Below are 26,374 nucleotides of genomic sequence, written 5' to 3' on the forward strand. Positions count from 1 at the left end.
GCCGCACTAGCACCTCTGGCTAGGAATGGGGTGTCACATAGGGAAGCTGTGCTAGCACCTCTGGCTAGGAATGGGGTGTCACATAGGGAACTGTGCTAGCGCCTCTGGCTAGGATTGGGGTGTCACATAGGGAGCCGCACTAGCACCTCTGGTTAGGAATGGGGCGTCACATAGGAAGTTGTGCTAGCACCTCTGGCTAGGAATGGGGTGCCACATAGGGAGCTACTCTAGCGCGTCTGGCTAGGAATGGGGTGTCACATAGGGACCGCACTAGTGCCTTTGGCTAGGACTGGGGTGTCTCATAAGGAACTGTGCTAGCAGCTCTGGCTAGGAATGAGGTGTCACATAGGGAACTGTGCTAGCGCCTCTGGCTAGGGATGGGGTGTCACACAGGGTGCTGTGCTAGCACCTCTGGCTAGGAATGGGGTGTCACATAGGGAGCTACGCTAGCGCCTCTGGCTAGGAATGGGGTGTCACATAGGGAAGCTGTGCTAGCACCTCTGGCTAGGAATGGGGTGTCACATAGGGAACTGTGCTAGCACCTCTGGCTAGGAACGGCGTGTCACATAGGGAGCTGTGCTAGCACCTCTGGCTAGGAACGGCGTGTCACATAGGGAGCTCTGCTTACACCTCTGGCTAGGAATGGGGTGTCACATAGGGAGCTGTGCTAGCGCCTCTGGATAGGAATGGGGTGTCACATATAAAGAGGAGTTATTGCCTCTGGCTAGAAATGGGGTGTCACATAGGAAGCCGCACTAGCACCTTCGGCTAGGGATGGGGTGTCATATAGGGAAGCTGTGCTAGCACCTCTGGATAGGAATGGGGTGTCACAATGGGAACTGTGCTAGCGACTCTGGCTAGGAATGGGGTGTCACATAGGGAGCTGTGCCAGTGCCTCTGGATTGGAATGGGGTGTCACATAGGGAGCTGTGCTAGCACCTCTGGATAGGAATGGGGTGTCACATAGGGAACTGTGCTAGCGCCTCTGGCTAGGAATGGGGTGTCACATAGGGAGCTGTGCTAGTGCCTCTGGATAGGAATGGGGTGTCACATATAAAGAGGAGTTATTGCCTCTGGCTAGGAATGGGGTGTCACATAGGGAGCTGTGCTAGCGCCTCTGGATAGGAATGGGGTGTCACATATAAAGAGGAATTATTGCCTCTGGCTAGGAATAGGGTGTCACATAGGGAGCTGTGCTAGCACCTCTGGATAGGAATGGGGTGTCACATAGGGAGCTGTGCTAGCACCTCTGGCTAGGAATGGGGTGTCACATAGGGAGCTGTGCTAGTACCTCTGGCTAGGAATGGGGTGTCACATAGGGAGCTGTGCTAGCACCTCTGGATAGGAATGGGGTGTCACATAGGGAGCTGTGCTAGCGCCTGTGGATGGGAATGGGGTGTCACATAGGGAGCTGTGCTAGCGCCTGTGGATAGGAATGGGGTGTCACATAAGAAGAGGAGCTATTGCCTCTGGCTAGGAATGGGGTGTCACATAAGAAGAGGAGCTATTGCCTCTGGCTAGGAACGGATTCATATAACATTAGCATTTTTATACAATACATGAACAATAAAGATAATAGCTAATCACTGCTTTGAGATAACACATACCATGTAAACACCCAGTGGTCAGAAGAGCTCGCGCTTTATCCGCCAAGTCACTATTTAGTGTATTTCCCAGTAGTAGCACATCTATTGCTTCTTGTTTTGAACCATCAAAGAAGTTGCTCTGTATTGTCCTAGTTACGGAGCGTGCTCCGTCTTTCAGCTTTCCGCCCTGTAACATACACAGAATAACGCTGGATGACGGCGTCCAAAGCTCTCATCTGCTGGGGCTTCTCTAGAGAGTAATACTGATAACATAATTAGTGGGGACCCCGAAGGCTCACACCCCATCCAGCTCAGCTCTCCACTTGCCTTATCCAAGCAGGCCACTATTCTTTATTTTTTTCATTTGCGTATATATCTCACACATATTCCGCAGCGCTTTACAGTCATCCTCATCACATACACACACATACATATACACTTAAGGGCCGTACACACGGGGAGATTTGTTCTGAGTGATCTAGCACAGAACGCTCAGAACACATCTCTCCCCCCGCTCAGCACACAGCACGATGTGTGCTGAGCGAGGGGGGGGCACGCTCATTTCACCCAGCGGTGAAATGAGCGCTCGAACTAGATTTGGCAGTCCAATTTAGTACCGGAGCCACGCATCGCTATGGGGCATACATACGGAGAGAGATTGGTTAGAAATTAAGCACGGATCTCTCCGTGTGTACCCCCCTTCAGGTTAACATTCTGCCATAAGCCAATTAACCTACCAGTAGGTTTGTAGTTTGTAGGAGGAAAAGCGGAGCACCTGGAGGAAACCCGCACAAACATACATACAAACTCTATGCACAGATAGGGCCATGTGTGGAAACTGAACCCAAGATCTCGGTGCTGGAATGCCGCAAGCTGTTACTGATGCCTTGTCCTGCAAATTTCCCATCAGAACGTCTACATATATGGAACCGTCGCACCCGAGTAGCAGAGAGCAGACAGAACTAATCCAAGCCTTTGTTGTAACCCACCATATCAGACAAATGTTACCCCCCAGATATCTAGAAGTGTTTATTTAAAGGTACCCTAGTGAACACGATGGTATTCCTCACTGTACGCAAAGTCAGGCGAAAGGCCCGTATTCATGGGCAGATCTAGGGAGAGATGTGCTGAGCGGGTGAAGTGAGCGACCTGCTAGATTCACCAGCGATAGCGATGCGCTTCGCTATCGCTGTGGGTGCTACACACGGAGTGATTGCTGCTTAAAATCTAAGCAATCTAGTCAGATTGCTTAGATTTTAAGCAGCGATCGCTCCGTGAGTACCCCCCCCCCCTTTGGAGACTTCTCAAAATCTGTCCCAGTTCTCTATGCATCTACATGTAATGTGTCTGTCTGGTTTTGCCCAGTTTTGTTCTATTACTGTTGTTATCATTTTAAAGCGCAACGGAATATGCTGGGCAATATAAGAAACGGTTAATAAAATCGATAATAATATTAAATAAGTGGTTGCAAATACCCTATTTTTTACTATCCTTGTTTTCAATGCGGTTGGGCGAGAGTAATGGAGAATTTACTGTAAGTCCTAAGATACATCGTTACATTACAGCTATTTTTAAACCTACATAAATGTATTGGCAAACATATCAAACGTATACTGAAGGTCAAAACAACAGCGAGATCTGTTAGCAATATCCCTAAAATTCAAAGTATTGGTCTCATTCACATCCCTTCGGAGATCTGAAGTGTAAGAGCCTCTAGTAAATACAATCACTGGCACCAATGACAGAATGGTAGATGCTAGAATCAAGTGGGCTAAGGGACCTTTTCCGTCTGGGGGAAGAGTCACAACACAAGGGGGAGGAGCAAGGCCAGCGGGATAGTTCCTCTACTATCCACGCCACCAACTATTACCTTTAGTAATCAGGTGGTGAGCGAAGCGGAGCGGAGCGAGCCACCGAGCCCGCGAGGGTACTTTTCGGGTACCTTGTTCGCCCGTAGCTCCTCCCCCTGGTGACGTGTCTCCTCCCCTAGATACGTCAGAAGATCCCTTCTCCCACTCCGATATAGAATCAACCATGACAGAATACCAGATACATGACTTAAATCTCATTTCCTGGGTGTTGTTTCCTTTAAATAAACTTTTGACCCTTTTGCAGTGTTATTTCCACATGTAACAGAAACCACACACACCATACATGTAACGGATAGCCGCAACACGCACACACAGTGCAATGTATAGCTAGGTGTCTGTATCCCGTCAGATCTCTGGCATCACAGCTTCCAAACGTTATAAATGCAGAGAATATAACCTTTCTTACAGTAACAGCTGTATTGTGCATACTCACCAATCACATAGGAATCAGGAGGGGCCGAGAGAGGGAGCAGGAGGAAAGCAGGCAAGAAGTTAGAGACTAACACGTCAACTTTACACATAGGAGAAGAGAAAAGAAGATATGTGTAAAATAAACCTCTTCAGTTATGGCATGTGCGGGGATGGTAGAGGTAAGTATGTATAATGGAGGTGATGGACAGACTAGACACAAGGGTACTTTGCCAGAGTATGAAAGACAATAAAATCCTAGAAGCCAAGAAATAACCATATCTAAAGTTTGCTGGCACCTAATATTTTTGTTGGTAACTGAATCTAATCTCACTTGGCTCCTAGTTTTAATTTACCAGACTGGATCAGGATTCAACACATAAAGTGACTGACACAATTAAGTGTGAGGTTCTGCTGTAGCCTTGTGTTATGTGATTCAGGAACAATATACAGACGTAGAAAAATTTGTTGGTACCCTTACAGCTCATTTAAGCAATACTTCACTCCTCCTACAAAGTGATTATATTAAAAGCTCTTGTCTCATGCTTTTGGTATGTTATAGAAATTGTGAAAAGAAATAAAATTATTGCTTATTCTCAAAAGATATTCTAAAATGGCGTGGACCGATTTCTTGGTACCCCTTAGAAAGGATAATAAATAACTGGATCAGTCTTATCTACTATTCAACCTATTTAAATGGAGAGAAATAGTCACTCTGTCGTTTGGTATCACAGTGTGGACCACACTGAACATAAACCAGAGGAAGCAAAGTAGAAAGTTGTCTGAGGAGATCAGAAAGTAAAATTATAGATAAGCATGTTAAAAAGTAAAGGCTATAAGAACATGTCCAAGCAGCTTGATGTTCCTGTGACTACAGTTGGAAATATTATTAAGATGTTTTAAGTCCTTAGTACTGTAGCCAACCATTCTGGACGCAGCCGCAAGAGGAAAATCGACCCCAGATTAAACAGAAGGAAAGTGAAAATGGTACAAAAAAGAGCCACATAAAACTTCCAAAGAGATAGAAGCTGAACTCTTAGTTCAAGGTACGTCAGTGTCTGATTGTACCAACAGACACTTTTTGAGCAACAGAAGGCTGCATGGAATAGAAACTGGAAGTGCTCCACTTTTCAAAAACACAGCATAAAAAAGCCAGACTGGAATTTGGCAAAATGCATATTGACACAATGCTTCTGGACAGATGAGTCAAAACTGTAAAAAGCAGTTCAGGGGGCCCCACAGCTGACACTACATAATTGTATAAAGGTTTTACCTGTAATTGTGCCTTATTCAATGTGCAGCAAATACTAGTTCCCAACTTAAGCCTGCTAGCCCAAGCTGTAGGAGTACACTTGAAGGCTGAGACTCCTTCAGTCTGTATTGGCACCCCTCCTACCTGCCTCTGATTGTTTTTAAGTAGGGCACTAGCATTTGACTGCACATTGAATAAGGCACAATACATTTATATAGTTTCAAATCTGGAGTAAGCATTAGGGTGTGGGGCCCCCTGAACCGCTCTGGCTGGGCTGCCTCGGGGCATCACCATTTAACACTTTAAACATTTTTTTCACCCATTTTCTACTCTTGTAACACTGCTAACTGAGCAGCTGCTTTCACTCATCCAATACTCTAACACTTCACTGCTAGCTTTCATTTCTGTGATGACTTGGGGTGTTTTTGGCTGGGCTGGTTTAGATGAGCCCCACGTCCTAGACATGAACCCTAAGAATGTTAGGGACCTACTCGATGAGGTTACCTGAACGTTGGCCAAATGCTAACAACCTCTTATTTGATGTTTAATTGTAAAATGTATTTCAATTTTGAATATTAATGTTTGCATAGTGCACCCTTTCTTTCCAGTGACAGAAAGCTCTGTGTTAGTCGCATGTCATGGGTCCTCCAACAGGAAAATGACCAAAAATACACAGTAAAAGCAGCCAAGAATGGACAATAACAGAACACTGGACTGTTCTGAGGTGGCCTTCTATGAGCCCTGGTCTGAATCCTATCACACATCTATGGAAAGAGGTGAAACATGCAGCCTGCAGAAGGCACCCATCACACCCGAGAGCAGTTTTCTCAGGAAGAGTGGGCCAAACTACCTGCTGACAGGTACAGACGTCTCATTGAGAGCCACAGAAATTGCTTTATTGCTACAGATTGTACAACAAAATATTAAGTTACGGGTCCATTCATTTTTGTCCAACCATTTTCATTTGTTTTATTATTCAAAATATTTTGTAGAATCAAAAATCCAATGGAAAACCTGATGATTTCTACTAAATATGGAATAATTAATGGATGTCAATTACTTTTGCCAGTTTACATTTGTTCTTTTTTTTTTTTTCCATAGAAGGGTACCCAAAAAAAATTTCACGTCTTTATTTTTGGCCTAATCAAGTTTGTACGCAATTGCAATTCTCGAAGCTATGGAGCTGCTAATGTTAGCAAGTGTAGCTGCCGCCCAGGAATGAAATGAGACGCCCACCAGAGCCATCGCAAGTTCAAATCGCAATTGCGTACACATTTGCGGAATATACGCAATTACAAAGAACATCGCCGCTAAGGGTTGGTCTATAGCTATACAGACTAGACACAGCAGTAGCGCCTTAGACACCATGTATTTGTGTGCACAATCACACAGCCATCAGAAGATACACGCCTCGAAAACGGCCATGACACGCCTGCATTCTCCCAACCGCTCCCCCCAAACTCCCCGTTCACACCTCCAAATGGCCACTTCCCGTCAATCACTCTGTGACACAGTTCTCAGTGTGAGCGGGATGGTAGCAGCACCCTGGCGCATTGCACAATATGCGCGGTTTGAAGATAATTGCTCCAATGAGGGATAATCAGCAATTGCGTACAAACATGAATTAGGCCCTTTGCTTGCACTTCAAATTTAAGCAACTCAAATTTTAATTGCAGTGTACAACTAAAGCTGTCCAGTATTTGTAGACTACAGGCAAAAGCAGCCAATATTTACCCTGCATGCAAAAATAAATCGTTACGAGTTACTCCTTGCATGTGCAGCACGGGTTACTCCTTGCATTTGCAACACGGGTTACTCCTTGCATTTGCAACACGGGTTACTCCTTGCATTTGCAGCACGGGTTACTCCTTGCATTTGCAGCACGGGTTACTCCTTGCATTTGCAGCACGGGTTACTCCTTGCATTTGCAGCACGGGTTACTCCTTGCATTTGCAGCAATGGGTTTCTCCTTGCATTGCAGCAATGGGTTTCTCCTTGCATTGCAGCAATGGGTTTCTCCTTGCATTGCAGCAATGGGTTTCTCCTTGCATTGCAGCAACGGGTTTCTCCTTGCATTGCAGCAATGGGTTTCTCCTTGCATTGCAGCAATGGGTTTCTCCTTGCATTGCAGCAATGGGTTTCTCCTTGCATTACAGCAATGGGTTTCTCCTTGCATGTGCAGCATGCTCCTTGCATTGCAGCAATGGGTTGCTCCTTGCATTGCAGCAATGGGTTTTCTCCTTGCATTTGCAGCACGGGTTACTCCTTGCATTTGCAGCAATGGGTTACTCCTTGCATTGCTTCACTCTTAACTCACAATTAGCCCCCCACAATGTGAAAGCTCCAGAAGGCATCAGACAGGAGACGCGAAGGTCTAAGTAACTATAGCACTGTACCAAGAGTACTGGACGTCACATATAAAGCAATAATACAGGAGCAGGCTAAATGGCGAAAGCGTCTGATTCTAGCTCCTAGAAGTGTACTGGAAACTAGGATCAGATTTGCTGGGCACCTATTTAACACCCCATCCTTTATACATGTGCTATAAAGGTTCCTGTGTATAACAGTAATGTGTGAGCATGCTGCCATATACACAGAATGCAGATTGCATCTATCACATCTGCAGAAGAGTTCACGTCATAGGCTGCCCACTGACCACCAATACCTATTAATTGTGGATTAGTAACCACGGATGACTCAACACAAGATGCATTCACAGTAATAAGTGTTCTGATTTGGAAAATAAGAATTTCCTTCAAGTATTCTGTCCCTGTTGTTGCAACTGCACCACTAGTCAGTGTATATTTATTATTTACCAGCTACGACTGACATGGGAATACTGTACACGCCGTGGCTTGTCCTAATATACCAGGTACTGACTCTCCTCTGCAACGCGAATACCGTGCAGCTTCAGACACACGGTGCAAATATATTGCAGATTAATAATGGAACAGAAACATTCTTGGAATTTGTTCAGCTTCAGATGACCAAAAAAGGACAATGGCTCCGCACAGATCTTAGCGATACAGGCAGGAAAAGGTTTAGATCATCGTCGTTTTAAACAAAACAGGTTACTGGGACAAGCACAGGCCGTTCTCCACTATCAGATGGGAGTGTCTGGCCACGTTCTCCGCAGGTTACAACCCAGCTGCTCGGTACATGCATCTGATTAGATCAGGGCAGACGTAGCTATCAGCATTTAATCATGACCTCTCTACAGTGTACTACGTCCAGAAACCAAAAACATCCTGGTTAATCATAAATGAGAAACAACAACAATCCTTGTGACTAGGTAAATGCCATAGGGTGTAAGACATACACACGGAAGGCTTGTGTGAATGCACATATTTGGCTGGTTGGCCCCTGGTTGGTCTTTGTTCAACCACGTACACCCAATGGATACCTGATGAACCTTTATTAGGCGTCGGTGGGGATCAACATTCATTTCAGTCACACAAGAAGCAACACATTAGACATGGAATCACCAAATTGTAAGGGGAGAATAAGGAGACCAGACCAGTAATCTGCACTAAGAGAATGGCCACAGAGAAGCACAAGAAAATAGGCAAGACCAAAATAAACAAAAAACACAGAAATAATTATAAAATAACACAGCAAGGGGGTACACCATCACAGCTCCATGCAAATCTAGTCTTTACCCCTCAGCATGCCTCTTCTAGGAAACTGACAGACCATTGCTGTGTCCAATCAGCTTCCACAGGAACAACCTGACAAAGAGCCATTTCTAACAATCTGCGGCCTGTTAGTAGCTGGACGACAAGCAAAGACACATGCGCAATATCACATAATGTATTAATGGGATGACAATGCAGATGGCTTCTCAGAGAGAGGTTTCACTACATACATCCAAGCCTAGCATCATGCAGAAATAAATATATATATATATATATATATATATATATATATATATATATATATATATATATATATATATACACACACACACACACAGTATATATATATATATATATATATATATATATATAAAATAAGCCCCACAGGGTCTAGGTCTAGGTGCCTTCAGTGATAGGGCGTCTCAATGTGAAACTCACCTTGGCTTTTCCTTCTAGAGCTCCAGTGCCGGCGTATATTTTACTAATGGAGTCTCCATTAATAGACCACATGGAGCGGAAGACCTCCTGGAAGCGGGTGACCAGCTGCTGCTTCTCTGCTAGGCCGAGGGCTTCCAGCTGTTTGAACAGCATCTGAAAGTACAGGAATGAGAGGACATGCTCAGTGACAGTGTGTGGGTTATTCAGCAGTTTAGGGAATAATGGGGGGACTCTAGAGGGTGTAGTGAATACACATTTGTTATAGTGACACCATTATTTGCAGCAACGGAAACGCTGTGAAGGCGGAAATACTCGCTCTCCAATTTACACCGAACTTGGTACATATGACTTACAATCTGGACAAAAATATTGTAAGGGTAAGACACCCCTAGCACCCCCTGGGGTGGGGGTGGGAAGGGGGTGACATGTAAAAATCCACAGTTTGCGGGGTCGCTGAGATGAATACTGACACTCCCGATGCAGTTTCAGTCCAATAGAGATATAGATAAGAGAGAGACAGAGATAACTACATCTCTCTCTCTAGATAGATAGATATAGATAGATAGATAGATAGATAGATAGATAGATAGATAGATAGATAGATAGATAGATAGATAGATAGATAGATAGATAGATAGATAGATAGATAGATAGATAGATAGATAGATAGATAGATAAAAGGCAAATACCAGTGACTCATCACAAAATCTCCTGAACCATAAGGACCAGGAACTTGACATTTGGACAATAGGTTGCTTATGTGACGTAGGCACCCACTAGGAAGGGATTTTTCTAAATTCAATCCAAAAAGAGGGTAAAAGGGGTGAGATGATTATTGTAAATCGTTGTCCAGAAATAAGACACAGACTACAGATTCCCCTACAATAACATCCGTTTATTGTTTTGGTGTGTTCTCGGGCGTTTCATGGAGGAGCACTGTGATGCTACCAGTTCTCAACAACATCCTACCACAAGTGACCTACTTAAATACCAGCGCTTTTCATCTCTTTAGGATTATACTTGAAATTCGGTAGCGAAGCGTGGGTATTCAGCTGGTCAATAATCATTTTTAAATAAAGACACAGAAACCAAAACCAAAATATAATGTGACACTTTCACCAGGGCCGACTTGCAAGTACAAAACACAGTGCATATTTACATTAAGCTTTTACAGCAGCTTACATTTCTAAGGAGCTTATTACTATATGTCTACGGGTATTTTATACACCGTTTTGCTGCCTTTTTCATTTAAAGACCATTTAAAGTGCTTTGTAAATAACACGAACCACACGCTATACATTATACTAATGACAAAGCACAGCCTGCGGATGGTGAGCCAGCTGGAGCAGCGCCCTGGCTGCAACACGACCATTAAACACAGCTCAGTCTAATGTATATTGAATTGGGAAGACTCATTCAATTAAGCACTTCCTTGACTTATCATACATGCATATAAATTCATGCCCATTAGCTTTAATTCCCCATTGTCATGTAATTACATTATCCAATATTAACCCTCCAGGAAAACCAGACTCACTCCTAACTCTACGTAGCTTCTGGCCATACAAATTTACTATTTAAGATGCATCTAATCTAAAACCTGTAAATAAATGTGAAAATGCAAACGGCACTAAATGACACTGTGCATATTTCCGTCTCCGGCGTTTAACCTGTGTTGAGCTGGAACGCATGGATTTATTATAAATCTTGTTCCAGAACATTTTACTGCATCTGCTTGTAAATGCTGAGATGCACTCAACTAAATATATGTTCCAATATGCATAAGGTTCAATAAAAGCAACACAAAAGAATTAAAATAAGCACACTACGTCAAATATGCGTTTACCAATCACAGAATTGAACGCACTTGTAAACGCATCAAAATTAATATAATTTAATATACGTATATAAAACTGTTCTAGGTTAAAATATTATTTGTTGTTATTATTATTATTATTATTATTATTATATACATTTTTACATCATGTTGAAAAAATAAGAATTTACTTACCGATAATTCTATTTCTCGGAGTCCGTAGTGGATGCTGGGGTTCCTGAAAGGACCATGGGGAATAGCGGCTCCGCAGGAGACAGGGCACAAAAAGTAAAGCTTTAGGATCAGGTGGTGTGCACTGGCTCCTCCCCCTATGACCCTCCTCCAAGCCTCAGTTAGGTACTGTGCCCGGACGAGCGTACACAATAAGGAAGGATTTATGAATCCCGGGTAAGACTCATACCAGCCACACCAATCACACTGTACAACCTGTGATCTGAACCCAGTTAACAGTATGATAACAGCGGAGCCTCTGAAAAGATGGCTCACAACAATAATAACCCGATTTTTGTAACTATGTACAAGTAATGCAGATAATCCGCACTTGGGATGGGCGCCCAGCATCCACTACGGACTCCGAGAAATAGAATTATCGGTAAGTAAATTCTTATTTTCTCTATCGTCCTAGTGGATGCTGGGGTTCCTGAAAGGACCATGGGGATTATACCAAAGCTCCCAAACGGGCGGGAGAGTGCGGATGACTCTGCAGCACCGAATGAGAGAACTCCAGGTCCTCCTTAGCCAGGGTATCAAATTTGTAGGATTTTACAAACGTGTTTGCCCCTGACTAAATAGCCGCTCGGCAAAGTTGTAAAGCCGAGACCCCTCGGGCAGCCGCCCAAGATGAGCCCACCTTCCTTGTGGAATGGGCATTTACATATTTTGGCTGTGGCAGGCCTGCCACAGAATGTGCAAGCTGAATTGTATTACACATCCAACTAGCAAAAGTCTGCTTAAAAGCAAGAGCACCCAGTTTGTTGGGTGCATACAGGATAACAGCAAGTCAGTTTTCCTGACTCCAGCCGTCCTGGAACCTATATTTTCAGGGCCCTGACCACATCTAGCAACTTGGAGTCCTCCAAGTCCCTAGTAGGCGCAAGACACCACAATAAGCTGGTTCAGGTGAAACACTGACACCACCTTAGGGAGAGAACTGGGGACGAGTCCGCAGCTCTGCCCTGTCCGAATGGACAAACAGATATGGGCTTTTTTGAGAAAAAAACCACCAATTTGACACTCGCCTGGTCCAGGCCAGGTCCAAGAGCATGTTCACTTTTCATGTGAGATGCTTCAAATCCACAGATTTGACTGGTTTTAAACCAATGTGTTTTGAGGAATCCCAGAACTACGTTGAGATCCCACAGTGCCACTGGAGGCACAAAAGGGGGTTGTATATGCAATACTCCCTTGACAAACTTCTGGACTTCAGGAACTGAAGCCAATTCTTTCTGGAAGAAAAATCGACAGGGACGAAATTTGAACCTTAATGGACCCCAATTTGAGGCCCATAGACACTCCTGTTTGCAAGAAATGCAGGAATCGACCGAGTTGAAATTTCTTCGTGGGGCCTTCCTGGCCTCACACCACGCAACATATTTTCGCCACATGTGGTGATAATGTTGTGCGGTCACCTCCTTTCTGGCTTTGACCAGGGTAGGAATGACCTCTTCCTGAATGCCTTTTCCCTTAGGATCCGGCGTTCCACCGCCATGCCGTCAAACGCAGCTGCGGTAAGTCTTGGAACAGACATGGTACTTGCTGAAACAAGTCCCTTCTTAGCGGCAGAGGCCATAAGTCCTCTGTGAGCATCTCTTGAAGTTCCGGGTACCAAGTCCTTCTTGGCCAATCCGGAGCCATGAGTATAGTTCTTACTCCTCTACGTCTTATAATTCTCAGTACCTTAGGTATGAAAAGCAGAGGATGGAACACATACACCGACTGGTACACCCACGGTGTTACCAGAACGTCCACAGCTATTGCCTGAGGGTCTCTTAACCTGGCGCAATACCTGTCCCGTTTTTTGTTCAGACGGGACGCCATCATGTCCACCTTTGGTAATTCCCAACGGTTTACAATTATGTGGAAAACTTCCCCATGAAGTTCCCACTCTGCCGGGTGGAGGTCGTGCCTACTGAGGAAGTCTGCTTCCCAGTTTCCATTCCCGGAATGAAACACTGCTGACAGTGCTATCACATGATTTTCCGCCCAGCGAAAAGTCCTTGCAGTTTTTGCCACTGCCCTCCTGCTTCTTGTGCCGCCCTGTCTATTTACGTGGGCGACTGCCGTGATGTTTTATCCCACTGGATCAATACCGGCTGACCTTGAAGCAGAGGTCTTGCTAAGCTTAGAGCATTATAAATTTACCCTTAGCTATATTTATGTGGAGAAAAATCTCCAGACTTGATCACACTCCCTGGAAATTTTTTCCTTGTGTGACTGCTCCCCAGCCTCTCGGCTGGCCTCCGTGGTCACCAACATCCAAAACTGAATGCCGAATCTGCGGCCCTCTAGAAGATGAGCACTCTGTAACCACCACAGGAGAGACACCCTTGTCCTTGGATATAGGGTTATCCGCTGATGCATCTGAAGATGCGATCCGGACCATTTGTCCAGCAGATCCCACTGAAAAGTTCTTGCATGAAATCTGCCGACTGGAATTGCTTCGAAGGAAGTCACCATTTTTTTACCATGGCCCTTGTGCAATGATGCACTGATTTTAGGAGGTTCCTGACTAGCTCGGATAACTCCCTGGCTTTCTCTTCCGGGAGAAACACCTTTTTCTGGACTGTGTCCAGAATCATCCCTAAGCACAGGAGACTTGTTGTCGGGATCAGCTGCGATTTTGGAATCTTTAGAATCCACCCCTGCTGTTGTAACAGTATCCGAGATAGTGCTACTCCGACCTCCAACTGTTCCCTGGACTTTGCCCTTATCAGGAGATCGTCCAAGTAAGGGATAATTAAGACGCCTTTTCTTCGAAGAAGAACCATCATTTCGGCCATTACCTTGGTAAAGACCCGGGGTGCCGTAGACAATCCAAACGGCAGCGTCTGAAACTGATAGTGACAGTTCTGTACCACGAACCTGAGGTACCCTTAGTGATAAGGGCAAATTTAGGACATGGAGGTAAGCATCCCTGATGTCTCGGGACACCAGATAGTCCCCTTCTTCCCGGTTCGTTATCACTGCTCTGAGTGACTCCATCTTGATTTGAACCTTTGTAAGTGTTCAAATTTTTTTAGATTTAGAATAGGTCTCACCTAGCCTTCTGGCTTCAGTACCACAATATAGTGTGGAATAATACCCCTTTTCTTGTTGTAGGAGGGGTAATTTAATTATCACCTGCTGGGAATACAGCTCGTGAATTTTTTCCCATACTGCCTCCTTGTCGGAGGGAGACCTTGGTAAAGCAGCCTTCAGGAGCCTGCGCAGGGGAAACGTCTCGACATTCCAAACTGTACCCCTGGGATACTACTTGTAGGATCCAGGGGTCCTGTACGGTCTCAGCGTCATGCTGAGAGCTTGTCAGAAGCGGTGGAACGCTTCTGTTCCTGGGAATGGGCTGCCTGCTGCAGTCTTCTTCCCTTTCCTCTATCCCTGGGCAGATATGACTCTTATAGGGACGAAAGGACTGAAGCTGAAAAGACGGTGTCTTTTTCTGCAGAGATGTGACTTAGGGTAAAAACGGTGGATTTTCCAGCAGTTGCCGTGGCCACCAGGTCCGATGGACCGACCCCAAATAACTCCTCTTCCTTTATACGGCAATACACCTTTGTGCCGTTTGGAATCTGCATCACCTGACCACTGTCGTGTCCATAAACATCTTCTGGCAGATATGGACATCGCACTTACTCTTGATGCCAGAGTGCAAATATCCCTCTGTGCATCTCGCATATATAGAAATACATCCTTTAAATGCTCTATAGTCAATAAAATACTGTCCCTGTCAAGGGTATCAATATTTTTAGTCAGGGAATCCGACCAAGCCACCCCAGCTCTGCACATCCAGGCTGAGGCGATCGCTGGTCGCAGTATAACACCAGTATGTGTGTATATACTTTTTATGATATTTTTCCAGCCTCCTGTCAGCTGGCTCCTTGAGGACGGCCCTATCTATAGACGGTACCGCCACTTGTTCTGATAAGCGTGTGAGCGCCTTATCCACCCTAAGGGGTGTTTCCCAACGCGCCCTAACTTCTGGCGGGAAAGGGTATACCGCCCATATTTTCTATCGGGGGGAACCCACGCATCATCACACACTTCATTTAATTTATCTGATTCAGGAAAAACTACGGTAGTTTTTTCACATCCCACATAATACCCTCTTTTGTGGTACTTGTAGTATCAGAAATATGTAACACCTCCTTCATTGCCCTTAACGTGTGGCCCTAATAAGGAATACGTTTGTTTATTCACCGTCGACACTGGATTCAGTGTCCCTGTCTGTGTCTGTGTCGACCGACTAAAGTAAACGGGCGTTTTAAAACCCCTGACGGTGTTTTTGAGACGTCTGGACCGGTACTAATTGTTTGTCGGCCGTCTCATGTCGTCAACCGACCTTGGCGCGTGTTGACATTATCACGTAATTCCCTAAATAAGCCATCCATTCCGGTGTCGACTCCCTAGAGAGTGACATCACCATTACAGGCAATTGCTCCGCCTCCTCACCAACATCGTCCTCATACATGTCGACACACACGTACCGACACACAGCACACACACAGGGAATGCTCTGATAGAGGACAGGACCTACTAGCCCTTTGGAGAGACAGAGGGAGAGTTTTCCAGCACACACCAAAAACGCTATAATTATATAGGGACAACCTTATATAAGTGTTTTCCCTTATAGCATCTTTTTTATATATTTCTAACGCCAAATTAGTGCCCCCCCTCTCTGTTTTAACCCTGTTTCTGTAGTGCAGTGCAGGGGAGAGCCTGGGAGCCTTCCCTACAGCCTTTCTGTGAGGGAAAATGGCGCTGTGTGCTGAGGAGATAGGCCCCGCCCCTTTTTCGGCGGCCTCGTCTCCCGCTCTTAACGGATTCTGGCAGGGGTTAAATATCTCCATATAGCCCCCGGAGGCTATATGTGAGGTATTTTTAGCCAAAAAAGGTTTTCATTTGCCTCCCAGGGCGCCCCCCTCCCAGCGCCCTGCACCCTCAGTGACTGCCGTGTGAAGTGTGCTGAGAGGAAAATGGCGCACAGCTGCAGTGCTGTGCGCTACCTTAAGAAGACTGAGGAGTCTTCTGCCGCCGATTCTGGACCTCTTCTCGTTTCAGCATCTGCAAGGGGGCCGGCGGCGAGGCTCCGGTGACCATCCAGGCTGTACCTGTGATCGTCCCTCTGGAGCTAATGTCCAGTAGCCAAGAAGCCAATCCATCCTGCACGCAGGTGAGTTCACTTCTTCTCCCCTAAGTCCCTCGTTGCAGTGATCCTGTTGCCAGCAGGACTCACTGTAAAATAAAAAACCTAAGCTAAACTTTTCTAAGCAGCTCTTTAGGAGAGCCACCTAGATTGCACCCTTCTCGGCCGGGCACAAAAATCTAACTGAGGCTTGGAGGAGGGTCATAGAGGGAGGAGCCAGTGCACACCACCTGATCCTAAAGCTTTACTTTTTGTGCCCTGTCTCCTGCGGAGCCGCTATTCCCCATGGTCCTTTCAGGAACCCCAGCATCCACTAGGACGATAGAGAAACTAATTTTACATGCCAGGTACTTAGCCCTGCGGTATGTACTTACGTGACCGGCGCTCGCGATACCGCCAGTCACTATACTGACGACAGGATCCCAAGTGACCGCAAGCCCTACAGTCCGCATGCCGGCTAACAGGGATTATTCCCAACCTGGGAGTCCACGACACCCACAGCGTGGGAATTGAACCTGTGGCAAGAGCAGCAAGCCACCGAGCCTGCAAGGGGCTTTGTTGCGCTCACGTGTGTCGTCCCCCTCCCCCCACCAAGATACTATAAACCTTGGGATCGCGGCGTCGGTATGTTGACCAGCAGGATCCCAAGCGCCGGTTACCCATACCCAACCCCAATTTCTGCTTCTTTGCCTAGAATTCATTTTTATTAAACAATTAAAAGCTCCCAGCTCCGTAGGACTGACTTCGGGAGTGTAAGCAAATAGACGACAGGAGGAAGCCGATCCAGGCGTAAGTGGATTTGTGACATTATTCTCACCTCTAGCCCAAAGAAAGCCTGGACACTGTTGGTCCTGTCCAGACAGTCCAAGCAGTTGGTCCTTATGCTGCCACTTTGCGTTCTAAGGATATAAAGAAACAAATATTCTTATCTCCGTATTCCGCCAAGCCTACCACCCAGTCAGAGTGATTTCATGTGGACAACTAAACACGCATTGATGCCTGTAGGTCAAATTATTGTACAAAATAACACAACCACTAATTAATACTAAGATTTATACATACAGCGCCAACAAAATCCATAGTGATTTACAATTGAGAACAAACAGCGTAATAAAAACTAAATGGTAATTTTGGACAGGGTGCTGTCACAAACAGGAAATCTATAAGGAAAATATTTTGGATACATGAGATTAAGTGACAAAGGGGCTTAATGCACGGCTAAAGCTCTGCCTGGTGGTATTCAATTAATGCAGCCACCCTGCGTGATAAGCCCCAGAGGGTGCACTTACTGCACTCAGAATCTGTGTTTATCCACGAAGGGAGATTGGCTAATAACTGAATAGCTCTGTGCGTTAAACCCAGAGCGTTAACCACGCAGTAAATCTTGGGGCTAATTTAATCTGCGCCATATAGTGCATACTGGTCTAGCCAGATTGCAATGGAGAAAATACTTTGCACAGCTATATAGCCCAGTCACACAGCAATGTAGGTCTGTGGGTCAGAGGGCTGTTTAAAGGTTTGGGGACTAGAGGAAAGTCTTGTTGTGCGAGGGTAAGGAGCGGGTAACGAGTGCAGATGAGAGACACAGATTGTCAGCAGATGGACATTAACATTATTACATAAACTACAGGAAAAAAACAGGACAAAACAAGTGATAAAAAGAGGTAAATCCAGACATGTAACATCAGGAGGTACAATTACAGCGGGGGAAACATGTTTATCTAGGGTGTGAAGGAAGGTGGGAACCAGGTGGGGTAAGAAATACGGGGGAACAGAGGAGAGGGAGGAGACAAGAGGAATGAGGGTTCCAGTTCTCAAGAAAGCTTGGAGTGAGGGCTGACAGGAAGGGGGTATGAAGGTATATATTTATGCGCTGTAATGCTATTTTGGTTTGTATTATCTATACCTTACAGGGGTCTATTCAATTATTGTCGGATCCTCTCCAACGGAGAGGATCCGACACTTCCGTATTCAATTTGCGGGCATTTCCGACAGGTTTTTACCCGTTTTCGGGTTCGACCTAAAGAAGTCGGAAAGTGACGTTTTTCCAACAAGTCGGGAATTCCGACAACAACTGAATAGAACCCATAATCTCAAAATATTACACAAGCAGATATGTTAGGATAAATACTAAAGTGTAACCTACAGGCAAAAAGATCACACAAGTGCTCGTTGTGCAAATTAGAGTGCATTTATAACTGACTTATGTATCTCACACTGTACAGGGGGATGAAGACGTTGTCAGACCTGTGAACTCCGTCTTTGTCCAGGTAACAGAAGCCGCACTCCTGCAGGAAGCTGGACACTTTGGGCTTAAGGACGGTGAGGAGCTTCTCAGCTTTTCCTCCTCGCACCAACTGATGATAGTCAAAATTCACCATCAGGACGTCGGACACGTGCTCCGAGGCTTTCAGGTGGCTCTGCAATAGACGAAACATCTCTTATGTAACATCCAAATCCCTGCTGGAAGATTAGATAGACATTCCTATACAGGAGAGCCCCACATTTCACCATTCCACTAATGCTCAATTATCTATATTATGTTCTTTACAGCAAATGTTTAAGTATTTTTTAGCTGGACGTGCTGAACAGGACACCGGAGAACGCCACCCTTTACAGGACTGTTTCACAATGTCATAAGCCTCTCAGTGAGAAAGTATCTCTATGGCTGCCTTTATAATTGAAAAAAAAAAGTTAGTGCTGCCTGTATGATGATTTACACTTTATTACGGCGGGAGTCCGGAACGTAGGCCGCCATATGTGCGTGGGGGTCTTGCTGTATTTGTGTGTTCAAATTAGAAAAAAATTGAAGGCGCACAGTCACCTTTTCACTGGCTAAAAGATCTCCCCCCACCAGATCATTTTAGTTTATTGTCTTGTGCTGCCCCCTGCAACTTTTACTAAATACATTGTTTGTTTGTTTTTTATTACCAGCCCGTTTCTGCACTTTTTAGCCTGGTATTAACTGATCGGGGAAGATGTCTACCGGAGATAAGAGGCACAATTGTATGGCGAAAACAGAAAGCTGTGTATAATCAGCACGTAGAGCTGACAAATGAAGGTACTCTAAAGGTTTCATTAATACAAAAATGAATGTACATGTAGGGTCAGTAAGTCTGGGACTTCCAGAACCACTACCGCTTACCTGAAAGGCTTTGCTGAGCAAAGTCTCCCCTTCCTTGGACCCAAGGAGATTTACAACCACTTGTCTGCCGTAAAGTCTCTTGAGCGTCTGAAAATGCCTACATCAGAAATAAAAGGTGCTCTTATAGGGTAGGATACTGCATTATCTAGAACAGAGACCAATACACTGGGAAGTAATGGCATTGTACCTGTCAAATGCTGGTGCGTTAGCTTCAAATCCTCTAGACATCCTGACACGGTGAGATCCAACCTTTACCATGAGTAAAATAAAAGTTACAGGTGATTGAAAACCCACCCCTCACTTTCAATGTACAGTATCGTCAGGGAAGACACTTAGATTATTATATTTAAAGATGAAATCTCTTAGCTCTGACTTAGTGAAGTAAGGGAGAAGAGAGGGCAAATAAAGTCCCATGTAAGTACATACCATCTTCCTATAAGTGTAGCTACTGAGGAGCAATAACATCAAATAATCTACATGGTAGACATTTTTTTGTACATTACTAAACTGAAAACATATATAATAGGTCTGAGTGCTCTTCGTTGTTCTATAATTCCGTTCTCTTGTCCCTCTCAACTTTTAAGACAAGTGTAATCTGCTGGCACCCAAGTTACTGTAAGAGTCTGCACGGTACTGTTGGTGAGCATGAGAAAACGACTTACTGGAACAATGACCATGGCGCTGCGTTACAGGTCTCCCTGGAGGCAGATCTCTGCGTTATCACTCATGATGGCTGTGTGGAGCGCTCAGCCGCAACTAGCTTTAATAGCTGCCAGATAACGCGACACTAGCGCCTGTTTATTTCACATGAGGTGCATTGAATGTCCCTATGTAGATGACGGACAGGGGTCATCCAGCTCCACAATAATCAGAGGAGCTCAACGCCTGACTTACAGAGAAGGATCATTAATCCCTAAATAGGTTATTGTACATGTAAGCATGGCTCGTATAGTTAAATCACAAATACATTTATCATTGATAATGGACTGAAGTATGAGGGAAGCTCTGTTCTTCTATAGACTACACAGTTCCTGCTGACAGAATGGAGACCGAGGTCTTCTTATTTCCATGAATGATATAACGGGCAACCTACCTGCAGACCAGGTTGCTCCCAGAAGAGCGGGACAGACCCTCGTATTTGTATAAATGAAGACACACAGTCGTCGAGGTAAATCACCTGCAGGATCATTATAACAATATATATCAGACAGCTGGAAAACATCACTGGAGAAGGCGTTTCCGCTGAGAGATTGCACAGAGAGCACAGCAGTCAAAGACAATGGATAAGATTTACAAACTCATTTTATATTTATGTCTGAGGGATACGTCTGAAAATATCTGAATCTGATAACATGATCATCACCGGATGACATCAGCAAACTCGGCAAAATCCATAGGATTAAAGCGGGGTTTGGAAATAAAAACTGATCGACACACAACTACAGATGTGTCTCTCTCAGCGTTGCTGCAGTCACGTTAAACAGCCCTGCTAGTCGTGAGCGTGTTTACTAACACCCGGGCGTCTATTTGTGCATTTCCCCCCCGAAAATGTGTTTTATTCGCATTCTTGCAGGCAAACACTGTTCATATGCAGAAACAGCTGTGCGTCTTATTCCCATATCGATCAGACTAAGGGGGTCATTCCGAGTTGATCGCTAGCTGCCGTTGTTCGCTGCGTAGCGATCAGTGAAAAAAACGGCTAATCTGCGCATGCATATACACCGCAATGCGCACGCGCATCGTACGGGTACAAAGTCCTTTGTGGTTTTGCACTGGTTCTAGCGACGATTCCAAACGCACAGCCGATCGCAAGGAGATTGACATGAAGTGGGCGTTTCTGGGTGGCAACTGACCGTTTTCAGGGAGTGTTTGGTAAAACGCAGTCATGGCAGAAAAAACGAAGGCGTGGCTGGGCAGGTGTGTGACGTCAAAAGCCGTCCCTCCGTCGTTAGAATCAACGCACACGAAGAGTAACTACAGGGCTGGTCTTGTTTTGCACAAAAAGATTTTGCAGGCGCTCTCGATACAGAAAAACAAAACAAAAACTGCTAAAGGAGCGCCTAAACATGAAGTTATGTATGAATTAAACTAATTAGAATACACTTGTAGAAATAACAATTCCTAAGATGCTGCGCTTGCCGGAATACTATGTGTAGTATTGAGGTAGAAACAAGAGAAAAAAGACAAACGGCTGCGCTGGATGTCAGGAAAGTGAATATACTGTACAGAGAGCCAACGTGAATGATAACAGTATTTATTAATTAATAAAAATAGAATTAAAACATATATACCGGTAAAGTGATATTAAGAAGAGTCACTAGTATAGTAAACTCATAATGACTAGTGGTAACTCATGGTTAATATGATGGACATAACCTTAATAGAGAAAGTCCGTATTCCACTTGATAAGATTAGTTGCTATTGGAAGACAGGGTGCACTGATAACGTCCCAATTGGATATGGGTCCCTCGGGTTAGAGCAAATCTCAATACCTCTCCGGTGGGCTGGTCAGAGCCGAGCGTCCTCGGCATAAGAGTCCTGCAGTGCCCACATTAGCTGTGCATCGGAGGGGAGATAGCCGTCTTTTTCACAAGCGGACTGTGGCGGCGTGTATGTTAAAGCCGCTGATGACGGAAGCTGTAGGCAGAGTGTGCAGTGTGGATCGATGTGCACCTTGTAGTTACACCTGAGCTAGGTGTGAGTGGGGGCGGGTCCTGACGCGCTTCGTCATGCTCCACGTGACATTTTCAAAGGTAGAGTCCTGCCTCCAGAGTATCCGGTATTTAAGGGCTGAACAGATCAGTGTAAACAGATGTCTGTCATCAACAATTATTAAGAACAGGTGAAATGCAAAAACGAAGGCTCTCTTGTACTTAAACAGCAAACACTAAAAATGACTGGCAGAAATGACTAATAATAAAATAACGTAACCTGTTTGTAATTTATCCTATTGAAATTCGAACGAACACCAATAGAGTATATACATGTTCTTATAATAAATGTAATATATAACAACATGGGAAATTGGAAATACTGGTTTCTGCGCAGACTATAGAGCAGATACATTAATTAGTGGCACATTTTCTCCGCAGCTAGCTTGCCATGTGATAATTAACAGAGAGATATAAAAAGACTCTAAATGAACACTTCTAACTGTGTGTATACAGGTAGTACCGCCTTGGAGTTAAAATAGAGGATAAAAAATAAAGATAGATTTGTAAAAATAAACATAAGAATAAAAATAGAGATAGAAGGTGAAAAGTAGAAAATAATAGTAGAAAATAATAAAATTAAGATAAAACTAATAAAACGGAGGACATAAAAAATAAGAATTTACTTACCGATAATTCTATTTCTCATAGTCCGTAGTGGATGCTGGGGACTCCGTAAGGACCATGGGGAATAGCGGCTCCGCAGGAGACTGGGCACATCTAAAGAAAGCTTTAGGACTATCTGGTGTGCACTGGCTCCTCCCCCCATGACCCTCCTCCAAGCCTCAGTTAGGATACTGTGCCCGGACGAGCGTACACAATAAGGAAGGATTTTGAATCCCGGGTAAGACTCATACCAGCCACACCAATCACACCGTATAACTCGTGATCTAAACCCAGTTAACAGCATGATAACAGAGGAGCCTCTAGAAAAGATGGCTCACTACAGCAATAACCCGATTTTTTGGTAACAATAACTATGTACCAGTATTGCAGACAATCCGCACTTGGGATGGGCGCCCAGCATCCACTACGGACTATGAGAAATAGAATTATCGGTAAGTAAATTCTTATTTTCTCTAACGTCCTAAGTGGATGCTGGGGACTCCGTAAGGACCATGGGGATTATACCAAAGCTCCCAAACGGGCGGGAGAGTGCGGATGACTCTGCAGCACCAAATGAGAGAACTCCAGGTCCTCCTCAGCCAGGATATCAATTTTGTAGAATTTTACAAACGTATTTGCTCCTGACCAAGTAGCTGCTTGGCAAAGTTGTAAAGCCGAGACCCCTCGGGCAGCCGCCCAAGATGAGCCCACCTTCCTTGTGGAGTGGGCATTTACAGATTTTTGGCTGTGGCAGGCCTGCCACAGAATGTGCAAGCTGAATTGTACTACAAATCCAACGAGCAATAGTCTGCTTAGAAGCAGGAGCACCCAGCTTGTTGGGTGCATACAGGATAAACAGCGAGTCAGATTTCCTGACTCCAGCCCTCCTGGAAACATATATTTTCAGGGCCCTGACAACGTCTAGCAACTTGGAGTCCTCCAAGTCCCTAGTAGCCGCAGGCACCACAAATAGGTTGGTTCAGGTGAAACGCTGAAACCACCTTAGGGAGAAACTGAGGACGAGTCCTCAATTCCGCCCTGTCCGAATGGAACATCAGATAAGGGCTATTTCAGGATAAAGCCGCCAATTCTGACACGCGCCTGGCCCAGGCCAGGGCCAACAGCATGACCACTTTCCATGTGAGATATTTTAACTCCACAGATTTAAGTGGTTCAAACCAATGTGACTTTTGGAACCCAAAACTACATTGAGATCCCAAAGTGCCACTGGAGGCACAAAAGGAGGCTGTATATGCAGTACCCCTTTTACAAACGTCTGAACTTCAGGGACTGAAGCTAGTTCTTTTTGGAAGAAAATTGACAGGGCCGAAATTTGAACCTTAATGGACCCCAATTTCAGGCCCATAGACACTCCTGTTTGCAGGAAATGTAGGAATCGACCCAGTTGAATTTCCACCGTCGGGCCTTACTGGCCTCGCACCACGCAACATATTTTCGCCAATTGCGGTGATAATGTTTTTGCGGTTACATCCTTCCTGGCTTTGATCAGGATAGGGATGACTTCATCCGGAATGCCTTTTTTCCTTCAGGATCCGGCGTTCAACCGCCATGCCGTCAAACGCAGCCGCGGTAAGTCTTGGAACAGACAGGGTCCTTGCTGGAGCAGGTCCCTTCTTAGAGGTAGAGGCCACGGATCCTCCGTGAGCATCTCTTGAAGTTCCGGTTACCAAGTCCTTCTTGGCCAATCCGGAGCCACGAATATAGTGCTTACTCCTCTCCATCTTATCAATCTCAGTACCTTGGGTATGAGAGGCAGAGGAGGGAACACATACCCTGACTGGTACACCCACGGTGTTACCAGAGCGTCTACAGCTATTGCCTGAGGGTCCCTGGACCTGGCGCAATACCTGTCGAGTTTTTCCCAACGGTTTATAATCATGTGGAAGACTTCTGGGTGAAGTCCCCACTCTCCCGGGTGGAGGTCGTGTTGAGGAAGTCTGCTTCCCAGTTGTCCACTCCCGGAATGAATACTGCTGACAGTGCTATCACATGATTTTCCGCCCAGCGAAGAATCCTTGCAGCTTCTGCCATTGCCCTCCTGCTTCTTGTGCCACCCTGTCTGTTTACGTGGGTGACTGCCGTGATGTTGTCCGACTGGATCAACACCGGCTGACCTTGAAGCAGAGGTCTTGCTAAGCTTAGAGCATTGTAAATGTCCCTTAGCTTCAGGATATTTATGTGAAGTGATGTCTCCAGGCTTGACCATAAGTCCTGGATATTCCTTCCCTGTGTGACTGCTCCCCAGCCTCGCAGGCTGGCATCCGTGGTTACCAGGACCCAGTCCTGAATGCCGAATCTGCGGCCCTCTAGAAGATGAGCACTCTGCAACCACCACAGGAGGGACCCCTTGTCCTTGGTGACAGGGTTATCCGCTGATGCATCTGAAGATGCGACCCGGACCATTTGTCCAGCAGGTCCCACTGGAAAGTTCTTGCGTGGAATCTGCCGAATGGGATTGCTTCGTAGGAAGCCACCATTTTACCCAGAACCCTTGTGCATTGATGCACTGAGACTTGGCTCGGTTTTAGGAGGTTCCTGACTAGCTCGGATAACTCCCTGGCTTTCTCCTCCGGGAGAAACACCTTTTTCTGGACTGTGTCCAGGATCATCCCTAGGAACAGAAGACAAGTCGTCGGAACCAGCTGCGATTTTGGAATATTGAGAATCCAACCGTGCTGCAGCAACACTACCTGAGATAGTGCTACACCGACCTCCAACTGTTCCCTGGATCTTACCCTTATCAGGGAATTGTCCAAGTAAGGGATAACTAAAATTCCCTTCCTTTGAAGGAATATCATCATTTCGGCCATTACCTTGGTAAAGACCCGGGGTGCCGTGGACCATCCATACGGCAGCGTCTGAACTGATAGTGACAGTTCTGTACCATAAACCTGAGGTACCCTTGGTGAGAAGGGTAAATTTTGACATGAAGGTAAGCATCCTTGATGTCCCGAGACATCATGTAGTCCCCTTCTTCCAGGTTCACAATCACTGCTCTGAGTGACTCAATCTTGAATTTGAACCTCGGTATGTAAGTGTTCAAAGATTTTAGATTTAGAATCGGTCTCACCGAGCCGTCCGGCTTCGGTACCACAACAGTGTGGAATAATACCTTGTTCTCTGTTGCAGGAGGGGTATCTTGATTATCACCTGCTGGGAATACAGCTTGTGAATGGCTTCCAAAACTGTCTCCCTGTCAGAAGGAGACATCGGTAAAGCCGACTTTAGGAAACGGCGAGGGGGAGACGTCTCGAATTCTAATTTGTACCCCTGAGATATCACCTGAAGGATCCAGGGGTCTACTTGCGAGTGAGCCCACTGCGCGCTGAAATTCATTGAGACGGGCCCCCCACCGTGCCTGATTCTGCTTGTAAAGCCCCAGCGTATACTGAGGGCTTGGCAGAGGCGGGAGAGGGTTTCTGTTCCTGGGAACTGGCTGATTTCTGCAGCCTTTTTCCTCTCCCTCTGTCACGGGGCAGAAATGAGGAACCTTTTGCCCGCTTAT

General features: G+C 45.4%; 1 protein-coding gene across 7 annotated transcripts in view; it reads right to left on the bottom strand.

Annotated features, from left to right (window-relative positions):
- The window catches only part of SYNJ1 (synaptojanin 1), a 153,265-nt gene that overhangs the window by 76,365 nt on the left and 50,526 nt on the right, over positions 1–26,374 (bottom strand). For 6 of the 7 annotated variants that reach the window (XM_063956446.1, XM_063956448.1, XM_063956447.1 and 3 more), the window contains exons 6-12: positions 20,625–20,708; positions 19,719–19,780; positions 19,532–19,628; positions 18,634–18,806; positions 17,204–17,285; positions 9,191–9,343; positions 1,608–1,773 (exon numbers count right to left, since the gene is read on the bottom strand). In XM_063956446.1, coding sequence (XP_063812516.1) covers positions 1,608–1,773; positions 9,191–9,343; positions 17,204–17,285; positions 18,634–18,806; positions 19,532–19,628; positions 19,719–19,780; positions 20,625–20,708 — 817 coding nt within the window. The remainder of the gene's footprint in view (positions 1–1,607; positions 1,774–9,190; positions 9,344–17,203; positions 17,286–18,633; positions 18,807–19,531; positions 19,629–19,718; positions 19,781–20,624; positions 20,709–26,374) is intronic. The other variant, XM_063956445.1, reaches the window with a different exon arrangement.

Source organism: Pseudophryne corroboree, chromosome 2, assembly GCF_028390025.1.
Source record: "Pseudophryne corroboree isolate aPseCor3 chromosome 2, aPseCor3.hap2, whole genome shotgun sequence".
Classification (NCBI taxonomy): Eukaryota; Metazoa; Chordata; class Amphibia; order Anura; family Myobatrachidae; genus Pseudophryne; species Pseudophryne corroboree.